General features: G+C 37.5%; 1 protein-coding gene across 1 annotated transcript in view; it reads right to left on the bottom strand.

Moving 5' to 3' along the window:
* Positions 1-1,440: 1,440 nt before the first annotated feature.
* LOC5575720 (centrosomal protein of 152 kDa) overlaps positions 1,441-14,851 on the bottom strand; it is a 31,769-nt gene continuing 18,358 nt past the window's right edge. Inside the window, exons 2-5 of the mRNA XM_001655778.2 lie at positions 9,676-10,476; positions 8,091-9,060; positions 2,543-3,457; positions 1,441-2,051 (exon numbers count right to left, since the gene is read on the bottom strand). Coding sequence (XP_001655828.1) covers positions 1,854-2,051; positions 2,543-3,457; positions 8,091-9,060; positions 9,676-10,476 — 2,884 coding nt within the window. The 3' untranslated portion in view covers positions 1,441-1,853. The remainder of the gene's footprint in view (positions 2,052-2,542; positions 3,458-8,090; positions 9,061-9,675; positions 10,477-14,851) is intronic.

Below are 14,851 nucleotides of genomic sequence, written 5' to 3'. Positions count from 1 at the left end.
AATCTCTGCGGCTTGAGGAGGAGTGTTGAAGAAGTATCTCAGCAAGCCTTGACATCTATAGCTGTAAGAATTATCAGAAAATAAATTAGTTCCTTTTTAACCACTACCAAAGACAGACGTCTTAGCTACTCTCTACAGGCTGCTCAGTCAAGGATAACGGATCAATTGGTGAGCTCGTTTCATGATACTATTTCTAATCTACAAAATATGTATGACTGCACATTCAATCGTTACAATGGTGGGATGTAAATATGATTTTTCAACAAACTATGGATGGTTCGTCACTGTGAGTGTCGACACAAACTCTGATTCATGATTTATTTATGTTTAACATTTTTTTTTCAGAACACCTCTTATATACCTTTATTTTTGTAATTAAAAAAACTTTGAATGTTTCGACACTACAAGTGTAGACTTGCGAAATGTTCACTTTATTCAATAAACTTTGGATGGTTCGCCACTGTAAGTGTCAGCATAAGAATAAGAGTGTTCTATGATGTCCCAACCAATCGAGTTTTTTTTATTTCTTTTCAAATGAGTAAAATATAATAACACATGCTTTCGTCCTGACAGCTGTAGGAATGTTACATTTAGGTATTTGTTCAACAAACTTTGAATGGTTCGTCACCTCAAGTGTCGGCATAATTTTCCTCTACATAGAAATTGTTCATATCAAATGAAATATTATATTTACGTATAAGCATGTATATATCTCACAAATCATTGTTTATCATGGTCTAATCGCTTATCAAAGTGAATCCTATGACCCAACGATCCTCCCCATTAACAAACATCCCTCCCAGTAACCTTTGTGGAGATGCAGAGGCAAACACGGTCTCCAAAAAGCAAAGGTTACACACTAACATTCCTTCCCCCAATCCCACCTGACTGCAAGGACGTGGCCGGCGCCGTTATTGACCCTGTATAAATAGAGGCACTGAATTATGCACACTGAAGAAGATTATGGCCAATCCCAGCCGAACTTCTAGTTGATTCTTTGTGCATTTTCACTGACTTCGGTCAATCACGGAATAGCAACCATTGATATGTGTAGTCAGTCTAAGCTAAGCTAAGCTAAGCTAAATTGGAGGATCCACCGAGAAGAGTGTTCTTTATCTTCATTTACCGCTGACGCGTTGCGCATTCTTCTCCCAACGGTCCACAATGTAGTCATCGAAGTTTCTCGCGAAAGCCCGTTGACGAAATTTCGCCAAAATCCTCGTTTCTTCGCTTTGACGAGACTTCCAAACTTGCGTTCAAGAGAGGTATGACTCTTCGGGAAAAATCATTTCTTGGAACGGAATCCTTCAATAAAGTATTTAGACCCTTTTTTGTGTAGATAGACCATACCCCATTTTAGAAGGTGACCTTAAATTTTTGAACGGGAGTGTATGCTTTCTTCAAACTTATGCGTTTTACAGTACTTTCAATAATGACAGGTGGTTTTCATAACACGGACATTTATTCCCATTTATAATACTTATGACGGATAAACTGGTAGGTTTCAAAATCTGCACCATCACTTGTATCTATTGGTTAAAATGGTTTACTTCCTACACATAAAATGATTGTACATATATGGCAGAATAGGGCAGGGCTGGGCGCTACTAGGTAAGGCAGTTTTCAAACACGAATGTGAGTACAGTTTCTAATCCGTACACATGGTCTAATATACATCGAAGGCATTCCTTTCTCGCGATTACACTATTCAGCTTACAATTGGCGCTACTTGGTTTTCCTAGAAGCACTATTATAATAAGTACATCTACAAGCAGTAACCGGCAGTATGATTTAGTACAATTGTGATAAAACTGGCAAGAACACGTTTCCAATGATTGTACTTTGTGATATGTTTAGGTACTGGATTTCAACAGCTTCAGCTTGGACTGGTATTCCGATTCCACTTTCGAAATCTGTTCCTTCATGCTGCGGTCCTTGCTTTCCAGTGCTTCCTTCATGCGGTTTTGCACTTTGAGCAGGGCCGCGTTGTAGCCATCCTTGATGCGATCGTATTCCTTCATCATGTGTTGCTCCTTGTCTTCGGCGTATTTCTGAAAGATGGAAAAGAGAAGTTGCACAAAATTTCAACGATTTTTGAATACCTTTTAATCCTCTAATGCCGCAAAGTGCCCTAATTCAGCGCATTGCCTAATTCCGCGCACTTCGTCAGAATTTTATGAATTTTAGGAAAAGTTCGGTTTTTTATGCATAACAATATTACAAACTTTTCGGATGCCCGACCCATCTATCGATCAGGCTGATACTTTTTGAGAGAAATATCTGGTTATCTTGTTTGGGACTTATTCCGAAATTCCTTGGGAAACCGACGCGTAGTCAAAGCCGACGTGGTACAAATTTTATCTCATCTTCGGTTATTCGTTTTTCTAAACAATACCTTGATCCTTTGATGTTGTGAAAAAAAAAGAAGAAAATTGCTGCAACCGCACACTTTTTTTTGATACCCTACGATCACACTTTTCATAAACTTGCTTTTTTCGTAAAGAAATAGTCGATCAAAGTGGTGTAAAAAAACATAACTAACCTTATAGTTGAGAGCCGTCTTCTTCACCGAATTATACTTTTCGGTAATCATCTCCAGGCTTTTGTTGTATTCGGTTTCCATTTCCTTGAACTTTTCGATCAATTCATTCTCGTGCTCCTTGAACAGTTTCCGCTCCTCGGTGACTTGCTTGATGAGCTTCTCCATCGATTCGCGCTCTGCCTGTATCAATTCCCGCTTCTCTTGGAGTTCTCCTTCGAGAAATTGCACTTTACGGTGGGTGTTTTCCAGTTCGGATTTGTATTTTTTCATCACTTCAGCCTGTTTGTCGAATAACCTCCTGGCGTCCTCGTCCTTCTTGGCCAAGATTTCCGACATCTTTTCCCGCTCGGTCACGATCGCATATTTCAAAACTTCGATTTCTTTGTTTCGTAATAGAAGTTCATTGATCCTATCGTGCAACTCTTTCTTCAATTCTGTGATGTTTTGCTCGAACTTTGTAAACTGTTCTTTAAACTTTTCCTCTATCACTTTGATTTCGGCGGCAAAAGCCCTTGCCATCTCTTCTCGTATTCGATGTTCTTGTTCCCGAGCTGCTTTCCTGCTTTCCGCCTCATTCATCTCGTGATACTCAGATGAAGTGTTGACGCTCTGGTCACGTGACTGGCGTTGTTGTTTCTCCAGTGGCTGAGGGGAAGTGGCACTGTCCTTGGTAGAGCTATTTCCGCTGCTACTGCTGGTGCTATGGCTGGTGTTCTTGGATCGCATAAACTGTTCGAATTGAATGGCTTTTTCCTTCAATTCGTCGATTAGATGATCTCGCTCCGCTTTAAGGTCGAGTTTCTCATGCAGCGTACTGATGGTTGCACGAGCTTCTTTCAGCGCGTTCTTCAGCTCATTGATATCTTTCAGGTGCGATGCGCATGTGTTCTGCAACTGCAAGTTCTGGATTTCTATCTGAAAGAATAAATATAAATGAAACAGACAGAAGAGAAGAGAAGACATCTTTTTCTTGGGTCATTTTTATTATCAATCGATATGTTAAAGAGAAAATATATAGAAATCTGAATGACTTTCTCTTCATCGATTCGTCTAGGTCCAGGGGTTTCCGAAGAATCTCTGGGAATTTTTCCAGCAAGTTTTTAGATTCTTTTAAAAATCAAAATCTTGGTAGGAATTTCAGCTTGTTTTTTTTTCAAGAATTCTTATCCTAATTTTTCCAAGAAATCTTGGCTTCATGAAGTTTTGCTGTAATTTCTAAGAAGTCCTTCATGGTTTCCGACAGGAGTTCCTGTAAGATTTCATCCAGGAATATTCTAAGGATTCGTTCATGTATTCCCCGTAAAAATATTTTTTGCAATGTTTTCCACTAATTCTACCAATGATTTCTTCATGCATCCATCCAAGATTCACACATTGCTCCGGACTCATTTGAGAGAAATTACTTAACCCTCTAACGCTCATGGTGTCCGTCGAACAACATCACTTCGACGAATTGAGCATGAGCATGAGCATTGATGACCATACGTAGTTGCTACTCCGTGATTGGCAAGAATCATCAAAATTGTACAGGGAACCAACAGATGTAGCTTGGGAGTAGCATACCATCTTCAATGTACATTTTCAAGGACTCTGAAATTCGTAATGTCAATAACGGCGCTGGCCACGTCCTTACGGTCATCGGGGGGAGGGAAGGAATGTTAGTGTGACATCCATTGTTACTAAAGACCGAGTATACCTCTGCATCTTCATGGTTGCCACGGGAAGGAGTTTTGTTAGTGGCTGGGCTTCAAAGCTACATGATCAAGATTCACCTTGGTAAGTGATGTGATTCATGTAACCTCTGTTTAAAAAGTTATCTGTCAATGCGTCGACATCTTAAACATCGAACTATTCAAAGGTTTGAATCTCAAAATTTTATAAAACATGAATAAGCGCTTATGTCAACACTTAAAGTGACGAACTATTCATAGTTTGTTCCACAAATTCATAAAAAAATACATGTTATGATACAAATGTGTTATTACAAGCATGGAACGAGCTCACCAATTGGTAATCCATCCTCGACTGAACAGTTACAATCGCAGCGTCAACACGTATAAGCAGGAATATAAAATAACTCCGATGGCGCGCGAATGAAGTGTTAACTGAAAAAAAAAACACTCCGAGCGCGCGAAAAATGAATCGGACAGCTTGGGTTTTCGCAAAGCACTGGGCAAACAAACGAAGCCAGCGAAAAAACACTCCGAGCGCACGAAAATAAATCGGACTGCTTGGGTCTTCGCAAATCACTCCCATCACTTTTCGATGAATTCAACATAAATTAATTCAGTTTAATTCAACATAAACCAATTCAGTTCAATATAGTAGAGTAGTTTGGGGCCTTCCTTAGCCGAGTGGTTAGTATCCGCGGCTACAAAGCAAAGCCATGCTGAAGGTGTCTGGATTCGATTCCCGGTCGGTCTAGGATCTTTTCGTAATGGAAATTTCCTTGACTTTCCTGTGCATTAAGTATCATCGTACCTGCAACACGATATACGAATGCGAAAATGGCAACTTAGGGAAAGAAAGCTCTCAGTTAATAACTGTGGAAATACTCATAAGAACACTAAGCTGAGAAGCAGGCTCTGTCCCAGTGGGGACGTTAATGCCAAGAAGAAGAAGAAGATAGTAGAGTAGTTATTGAAGTTATCAAATAGTTAACTTATTGGTTCAATAGTGTCCAACTATTGATAAACAATAAAATCACTATTGATTTACAACAAAACAATGTTTTATGGTTTCGATAAATTTAGGTAATTGCTAAACACTTTTTCAGCACCTTTTTTTTAAAGCATTTCTTGTTATTACCATGACCCCACAGTTATGGATCAAATAGTGTGGAGTCCAACCTATAAAATTCAATAAAACGACATGGAAAAAGTAAAATTGTAATTGAAAAGCACGAATTGAATCGTTTCGAATTGGAACTTTGGTTTGTAAACTGTTTTGAGTGTAATATTTACATAGGATTGCATAATAATTAAAAATTGCATCGGTTTCTGAAAACCATATTATGGATCAATTTTCATATTATGGATCAAATTGTGACATATTACGGATCAGTGCGCAAAATCAAGAGATTTTAAACTCAATGCATCTGTATTGCATGATTTGGTGAAAGTTAACAATGTGTCACATATTACTGCCAAAAATAGCATTGTTAGAGCTGGAAACAAGGGTAAAATGTCCTTTTTTGTGATATACTGCATTGTAGTAACTGACGCATGAACTGTTTTCGCTCCACACCAAGTATTCCACCATTTTTGTCTGCTAAACAATTAAATTTATCAACCTTGATGTTGTATTAGTTTTATCCTTAGTGCTATTGTCTGAAAATGTCGAATCCAATGCTTAAAATGGTAGAAATCTACATTCTTTGCTAGTGATCCATAACCGTGGTAAACAATCATTTCTTGGTCCATATTATGGATCACTAGTTAGAAGTGCTAATATTCGGTATATTTGGAATCAACAATCAAGAAAACTGTTTTCTAAAGATAAATTCACACTAAATTGAAGCGAACGAGCATGTTTTATGCTATAACTTATTAATTTTACCACTTGTGGTAGCTTATGAATGCTGACGGCACTTCTTACAGAAAACGACCATATAATGATAGCTGTGTGGTACCAACTAAACATTTGTCAAATACACCGTTTTTAAGCGGTTGAATGTTGTGCTTAACTTTACAAATGCTGGAAGACAAATAGTATAACATGGGAAAAATATGTTTTACGTCAAAGTTTATGTTTTGAGCGAGTTATCCGTTGTTGAACGTCAAAGTGATCCGTCACTGTGGGTGATCCGTAACTGTGTGGGCATGGTACTTTTCTCTTAAATTTAAATCGTTCGATAATCGTCCCATACAGACTGTAGGCGAATAGGGTCGGCTGCTTCAGTCGTGAGAACGTTATAACTGAACATTTGACATCCTATTAATAGAGCACCAGTTAGCGAAAGCGTCAATCTGTTGATGCAAAAAGTGGCAGTCGGTTGTAGAGCGGATCTGTAGAAACATTTTTAGGTCATCGGCGTAAGACAAACGAGGACCTTTGATTAGCAGATGAACATCGTTGAAATACAACAGAAAGATCAACGGACCATTAGTTGAAGTTAAAAATAGCAGAAATTGTCGGTTTGGCTTTTATTTTTTTTTCAAATTATTGGACATTGGATCTCTACAGGAATTCATGCGAGCACATCTGGAGAGATTTGAGGGCGAATCGTTTAAGGAATCCTAGGAAGTATTTCTGGAGGAATTTCTGCAGGGATACCTAAAATTCCTTCTTGAAGAATTCTTGAAGGTCTCAGGGTGAATTTTTGGACTAATACCCGAAGTAAGATTAGGGTGAATTACTAGAGAATATTTTGGAAGCTTTTTAAAAATCTCATGAACAAATTTTGGAAGAATTCCAGGATAAATCCTTCGAGGAATTCCTGAAGGAAACTCAGAAGCAAGTCTTTTGAATGTATTCGAATCTTCTGAGCAGAATCTCAATAGAGAAACTTAAAAGTAGATTGGAGTACCTTGTACCTTTTAATTCCGCCTTTTATGCTTTTCTTTGACAGATACGCATATTTCGACTACCACTTGCAGTCTTCTTCAGCGTTGCCAGTGGATATGAGTAACTGACACTGGAGAATACTGCAAGTGGTAGTCGAAATACGCGTATCTGTCAAAGATAAGCATTTTGGGCGTAATTAAAAGCTACAAGGTACTCCAATCTACTTTTAAGTTTCTCAGAAGCAAGTTTTGAAGCAGTCCCTGGAGCCATGCTTAGAGATATTTCTGGAGAAACTACTGAAGGAAAACCAGGATAAATTTTTGAAGGAATCATTGAATGAACTCCTGGATGAACTCTTGGGGAAATTGACGAAATCCATATTGGATTTGTTGGAGAAACCCCTGGTAAAATTCCTGAGCAAATCCTTGTTCGAATTGCTGGAAGAATTCCAGTCATATTCCTGGATGAATCCCTCATGGAATTTTTGGAGGAATCCTTGGTAAACTTCTTGGAAGAATTTCTGGAGGAATTCCCCAATGGCAACCTTGGTAGAATTCCTGAAAGAATCTCTGATTAAATCCTTGGTATAATTTTTGAAGAATTCCCTGATGAATTCCGAAGATAAACCATGATGGAATTCTTGGAGGAATTTCTGGTGGAATTCCTGAAGGAATCTCTGATATATTGGAGGAATCGCTTTGTGGTCTAGCAGTCGCACGATCGTATTAATTGAAGTTCTGGAAATTTCTACGTCTAGTTCCAGAATAATAAAATACAATCATCAGTGAATCAGAACAAACATCAAAACATTTGTGCCATCCTACCGTACAAGCGTATGAAAATCTGAATATGATGTGAACCAGTTCTTTTATAAATAGGCTTCGGGTGTCAGGTGTCTATTTTTTATCTTTCGTTCAAAGCCGAAGGAAACAAAATCAGTTCGAAATGGCTTTTTGAGAGCATTTCATTAAAAAATTTGCCTTTTTTACCATTGTCTTGATGCATAATGGGTAACTTAGCATTGGATCAGTGTTTAGCTTACCTTTGAAAGCTCCGTCAAATTGTCTATGCATCGGACACAGCTATTGGAGGACTGTTTCACGTCCTTCGACTCTCGACTACTATCGTGCTTCTCCTGCAGATCTCGCAGAAGCTTCTCGTGTTCGATCTTTTCCTTTTCGAGTAACTTAGCCAACTCGGATGATTTCAACTCTGCCAGCTGTAGGGCTCGTTCCAGTGATGCAACCTTTTCCCGTAGCACGAGGATTTCCTTTGCCGAATCTTGGGACCGTAGCGTTGTCAGTTCTCTGTTCAATGTGTCCTTACTGCCGGATATCTCGATGTATAGGTTCTTCAACCGTTCGCATTCGTTTTGGGAATCTTTCAGAAGGAATTTCTGTTTCTCCAATTCAAGCTTGACGGTGTCAAGCGATTGCGAATCTGAAACCATTTTTCTCATGCGTTCTTGTAATTGTTGGTTCTCATGTTCCAGCCTGTCAAACTTTTCCTCCAGTTCCACTTTCTCTTGCTTCAGTGCGAATATCTTGTCTTCTAGTGCCTCTTGCCTATCGAAGCTTGACCTTCGCCCATGCTTGGAACTGTTTTGATCCTTTTTGCACAATTTGTCCAGCTCTGCCTCTAGCAGTTTACACTTGGAATTCACCCTGAAGGCTTCTTCCTTGTATTGATTCATCTGCACTAGTGCTTGACTTTCGTCTTTCTTAAGTTGCTGAACTTCCTGTTCCTTGGCTGCAAGTTCCGACTCTAGCCGCTTGATTGCTTCCCTTTTCTCTTTCTGACCGTTCATGCACAGCAGGAGTTCTTGCTTCAACTTGGCGACCCGATCTTCGGTGTTTCTGTTCAAATTTGGATTGATTGGCGTGCTGCCGATGAGATTTTTGCGAGACGCCGCAAAGGTACACGTTGGATCTTTACCAGGGCTGCCTCCTTGCTCGTCGCTGGAGCACAGAACACTGTCCATAAGTTCCAGCTCCGCATTGGTGGTTTCTAATCTGAAATAGAATGAACAGGTGTTGAAGCCACGTTATTCAATATTTGATACATTTTAACTGAGGCTCATCCTAGCTATTACATCTGCTTCGGTAGACTAAACTATTTGGTCAAATAGTCATCAGCTTAAGCCAAGAATATTATGTTTGGAGTTTGCTAAGAAATCTAGAAATGAACTCTCCTATAGTTTGCTAAACATCATTCTAAAGATGTTAAGAAAAGTTCATAAAGATTTCGTTCACTAAATGAGATCCGTCAAATCCATTGAGATCTCACCAGGTATCTATCAAACCTAAAATCTAAAGGATGTTCAAAACAATCAATCAGCTCTATCATACAATTTATCAAAAATTCTAATCCAACCCCTTACCCAGAGAATTTGTTATACGAAATCTATCAATGATCGTAGAAATAAATTCGTAAAAAATAAACAAATCTATCCATACATTTCACAAGGAAAAAAATCACATGTTTCAGTGGGGCATTTTACTAGCTACTCTGATCTACTCAATCAAAAGCGAGACGTCGTGCACTCCCTGACAAAACTTTCTTGTTCCATCTTCGACTAATAAGACAAAATCTCTTCAAAAATTACGATTGGCTATGTTCTTGCTTACCTGTGTGTCAGCGTATTGATCGTTCTCTGCATGTCTTGCGTTTGCTGTTCCAGCGCGTTAACCTTGGTCTTGAGTCGCAAATTGTCCTGGCTAAAGTTGGTCACGCTCATTGTCTTCGCCATCAAGTTCTCACACTGCCTTTGCGAATCTTCCAGGCTGTCCTGCAACCGTTGAATGGTTTCCGTTTTCTCCACCAGCAGTGCGTCCCGCATCGATTGCAGTTCCTTGTAGCGGACCTCCCACCGGCGAACTTCTTGCACCCGGTCGTCTAGTTCTGCGCGGAGGTTTTCGATCTGCTGCTGCATCATTGTGACCTTGGCGTTGTGTTTCTCCTCGGCTTGCTTCAGCAGGTGATCCGTGTGTCGGTCGGCCTTCATGCCCATCGATTGCTCCACCATGTGGTACTTGTGAAGCGTATCCTGGAGCATCGTTTTCTTGTGCTCCAAATCCGCTTCAAGTTTGAGATTCGTTTCCTCCAGCGATTTGATTTTGTCCTTTAGCTTCGAGATCATGTCTTCCTGTTCGGAAATTTTAGTTTTGCTTTCCACCAATATGTCATGGGTTTGCGTCCGGGTCATGTTTGCTCGGTCCCGTTCCCCTTCGGCCAACATCAGACGCTTCTTCAGCTCATTCGCTTGTCGTTCGAATTCTTTGCTTTTGTCATGCATCAGCCTCGTAACGTGCTCGAATTCACGCTGCTTCGATTCGAACATTTGCTTCCAGTGGGATACGTGATGGCCATCCCCACCTTCCCCATGGCTCGGCCCAACTCCATTCTTCAAAGCGACACCTTCCAGCACCCTGCAAAATGTCACAGAATTTCAGTCATTTTTCTCTCAACCGATTATATATACAGCATTGGTAATGATTAAATGTCTTGAAAAAAATAATAAATCTTCTTGCCTAATAAGAATCCAGACAGTGGCAGGGACCTAACAGGAATCATACGATAAGATGCTGATTCCTGCTTGAAAATGACTTTTGGTAATTCTTCGTGTTACAGTAGGTATTCTTCAGTGAATATCTCCGGGAATTTCAACAGGAATTAATTCAGGTATCTACCTAAAGCTTCATTCTGATATTACTGCAAAGATTTCTTCCCGTGTTCATTTAGTGTATTTTTATACGGACTTCCTAAAGAATTCATGTTTCAAGAATTTGGTTTTTTGAATTTTTAAGGATGATCTAGAAATTATCTCAGAGATTCTTTTGAAAATTATTTCTGAATCGATATTATTAAGGGAAAAGCAATGGAATTTGTTTTCTTAGCATTTTTTATTATTTTACAATGTTCAACTCCCGTTTGATATTTACAAAAATCTAGGAATTAGTATGATTCATAGCAAACTCGGATGTGCTCTTTAAAATTGTTTCTCGGAATTGACTTGTGGTTTGGATATTTTTAGAAAGCTTGGTTTAAACCTTTCCGTTTGGTGCAGTTCAGAGTTGTCGGAGTTCGAGAACATTTTTTTTTGTAATTTCTAAAAGTGACGTTTTTTCTGAATATATTCTGTCCAAAATGTATTTATATGATTTTAATTAAATTTTTGAGAGTTGAGATTCTAAAGCAAAATTACACACATATATACCTACATTTCATTCAAAAATATATAGAAAATCACTTTCACACATTATTACACCGTGAAGTTCTGTAATGTTTTTGATGTTCCTTTGAATTCCTGTTAAATTCATGAAAAACCCCTCATCATTGAATGTAATTTTCATGTACATATTTGTTGATTCCTGATAAAACTGATAAAACAACAAAAACGAATTTTTGCGTGTCTCGAGGATCAAATTGAGTATCTCTAGTAGGTTTTGTTCGGTTCTCCTATATGGCAAAATAAAATTCTTTTTCTACACCATCTAAAAATAACTTTTGAGCATGGAAAGTAATATGAAATTCGTTGATAAGTATTGTTATCCACATTAAATACATGAAATTCAGCAACCTTTAAGGTGAAAATTCGGAATCCAAAGATGGCCGTCACAATAACCGATATGTGCCCCTACTCACGTTTTCAAAAGCACTAAACTGGAGAAATAGTTGGGAAACGTTTCTGATCTTCTTAAGTGCAGTGATTCCAAACTGTTTCACCTTAATTTAATAAATAACGATATTTTGGTGCTTGAGACAAAAACAGTGATATAGTTCATATTTATGAAACCTACTAATGTTTCTCAAAAAAATCTAGATAATCAAATTATTTGAGCTTCTTTTTTCTTATTATTATACCAAGATCTTGAAGTATTGCAATTTTAGGGAAAACTTTCCGTTCTAGGGTTCAACGAAAAGCTACCGCAGCTGTCACATCACTGATTTGCACTGGTAAACCATCAGTAGGCTTCAATGATACCTTGGATACCGCCTCGGTGATTGTTGTTTGTTGCTATTTTTCATAGCGTTTTCTCTTTCAAGCATACTGTGATCGAATTGTGTGCTTCAATGATAGAATGATTTCGAAGCATGCGGTAGAACTTTGACAGCTGCGGTAGAACTCTGCGGCTACCGTGAACCGGAAAATTTTCTTAACAAACGCAATAACTATCCAGCTTTTTACGCCAGCATGCCATAAACTTTGAATCACCCCCCTTCTGACTTGTCTTGCCTCCACTATATTTTTTTTATAGTTCGATCGAAGAAAGCTTCGTGGAAGTAAAAAAAAATGTTGATGTTACTCAATTTTCTTGTGAATTGCTAATCCCTTTTGGTAAACGAGAAACAGTGGACAGCGGTGGACAGCTGGGAGGGAGGCACGGATACTACACACAAAATATAAGACAACGTTATTTTGAACTGCAAGATAACTCCAGCTTGCCAACAACAATCAAGGCAGGCTTCGAGAAAATCGGTAGTTTCCTTTTGTTGTGCACCTTCGATCTTTCCTGACAAACATGAAAAAAGGGCCACAGTTTTCTATGCACTAAATATTCATTTTCATTGGAAAAAGTAGAACGATGCGTTTTTCTATGCTTTATGTTCAATCAGATTATTATCATCTTTGGTAAGTAGGCCTTGATCGGATTACCGGTGTTTTTCTGCGCTTGTCAATTTTTTTCCGTTTTTCAGGTGGATTTCGGAAAGGATTTAAAGGTGGATTATCAAACGAGTGGCCATCGAAGATTTGAAGAAGAAGAGGTACTAGAAGGTGTACTGGACTAGTTTCAACTGTTCGAGTTCAATTTGGTGATTGTGAAGAAATTGATTTGGCTTTGTCGACTTCAAGACAAAACGACTGTTGAAGATAATTGAAGTTCGAAGGAGGAAATTCGACCATTCTGGAATCAACGAGGATTTGATGAAGAAGACGTGAACTAAAAAATCAAGCTTCAACTCATCAAGATTGATTTGAGTGCTGGTGGAAATACTTGGTTGTCTTTGACGGCCTCAAGCCTTTGGTGTGGATTGAAGTCTCTATAAGTATAATTTTATTTATTTTTTAGTATTATTCTTATTTTTATTATTACTTGTTATATTATCAATTGCACTTCAGTATTTTTTCATATATTTTCACTCACCCCGTCAATTTTCCAATATGGAGACTGACGGGGATGGAACATCTGGTGAAACTGGTGAATCATCTTCCATCAAACGTTTTCGCATTAAAACTTATCCCTCCACTTTTTTAGGCCCTTTTGTTGTTTTTTTTCGTAAAAAGGAAAAGCCTATAAATGTTCTTTTGATATCTTCGGAAATTTATAAATTATACAAATCTGTCAAGGAAATTAAAAAAGTTTCACTTGACAAATTGAGGGTTATATTTGGATCCCGTGATGATGCAAATTCATTATTGGAATCTAAACTTTTTTTTGATTCATATCGAGTTTACGCTCCTTGCGACTCGTGTGAAATAAACGGAGTCATTTACGATGAAAATTTGAACTGTGAAGATATTGTAAATTACGGTTCAGGTAAATTTAAAAATAAGGCAATTCAGCCAGTTAAAATTTTAGATTGCATGCGTTTATCGAAATTAACATTTACCGATAAACAATCTTCATACATGCATTCTAATTGCATAAAAATTACATTTGAGGGTTCTGTTCTTCCCGATTATGTAGACATTGACAATGTTATTTTTAAAGTTAGACTTTATTATCCGAAGATTATGCATTGCGATCGTTGTCTCCTTTTTGGTCACACATCGCATTTTTGTTCTAACAAAATTAAATGTTTTAAATGTGGTGGTAGTCATTCATCTACTGATTGCAATAAGAATTCAGATTTTTGTATTTATTGTCGTAAAAAACACAATTCTTTAAAAGATTGTTCTGTTTACATTTCGCAACAACAACAATCTAACCAAAATATTAAAAATCGAAACAAATTATCATATTCTGAGGTAATTAAAACTTCTCCGGAATTATCCTCAACGAATATGTTTGCTCCTCTTTCAAATAATGTTGATAATGCTGTATCAAATGATGATCTTGAAAATTTCATTTATAAACCTCCTAATAAAAGGAAACGAATTTTTAAACCAGTTATAAATAATGATTGTTTTTCAAATCCTCAACCATCAACATCATTTGATATTCATTTTCCCCCTCTTACTTCTCCTACTTCTTCTCGTGTTATTCCTGGTTTTCAAAAAAATACAACACAAGTAAACACAGACGAAAATAGGGACAATTCAAATTCAACTTTTCAAAAAACTGAAAGTTCAGATGCAGAGAATTCTGTTTTGAATATTTTGGTAGAATTGATTGATTTTTTGGGAATAAACGATTTTTGGAAAAAAATAATTAAGAAAATTTTACCATTTTTGGCCTCTATTTTTGAAAAGTTGAATTCAATTGGACCCCTCATTTGTTCTTTGTTTTCTTCGTAATGGCTTCATCAAAAATTAATAATTTAAATATTTTACAGTGGAACTGTCGAAGTATTATTCCAAAAATTGACAGATTCAAAGCATTAGTCATAAATTATGATTTGGATATATTTTGTTTAAATGAGACCTGGTTAGTAGAAGCTAAATCATTTCGAATTCCATCTTTCAATATTATACGTAAAGATCGCAACACTTCAAATGGTGGTGTGTTAATTGGAATTCGTGAAAATATTGAATTCAAATATTTAAATTTTTCAATTGATTCAGAAATTGAATATGTTGCAGTTTCTGTTAAACATAAAGGTTTAGAATTTTCAATTATTTGCATTTATATTCCTCCCCAA

This window comes from Aedes aegypti, chromosome 3 (assembly GCF_002204515.2).
Source record: "Aedes aegypti strain LVP_AGWG chromosome 3, AaegL5.0 Primary Assembly, whole genome shotgun sequence".
Lineage (NCBI taxonomy): Eukaryota > Metazoa > Arthropoda > Insecta > Diptera > Culicidae > Aedes > Aedes aegypti.
Note: the sequence above shows the minus strand (reverse complement) of the source record. Positions and strands in the feature narration are given on the sequence as shown.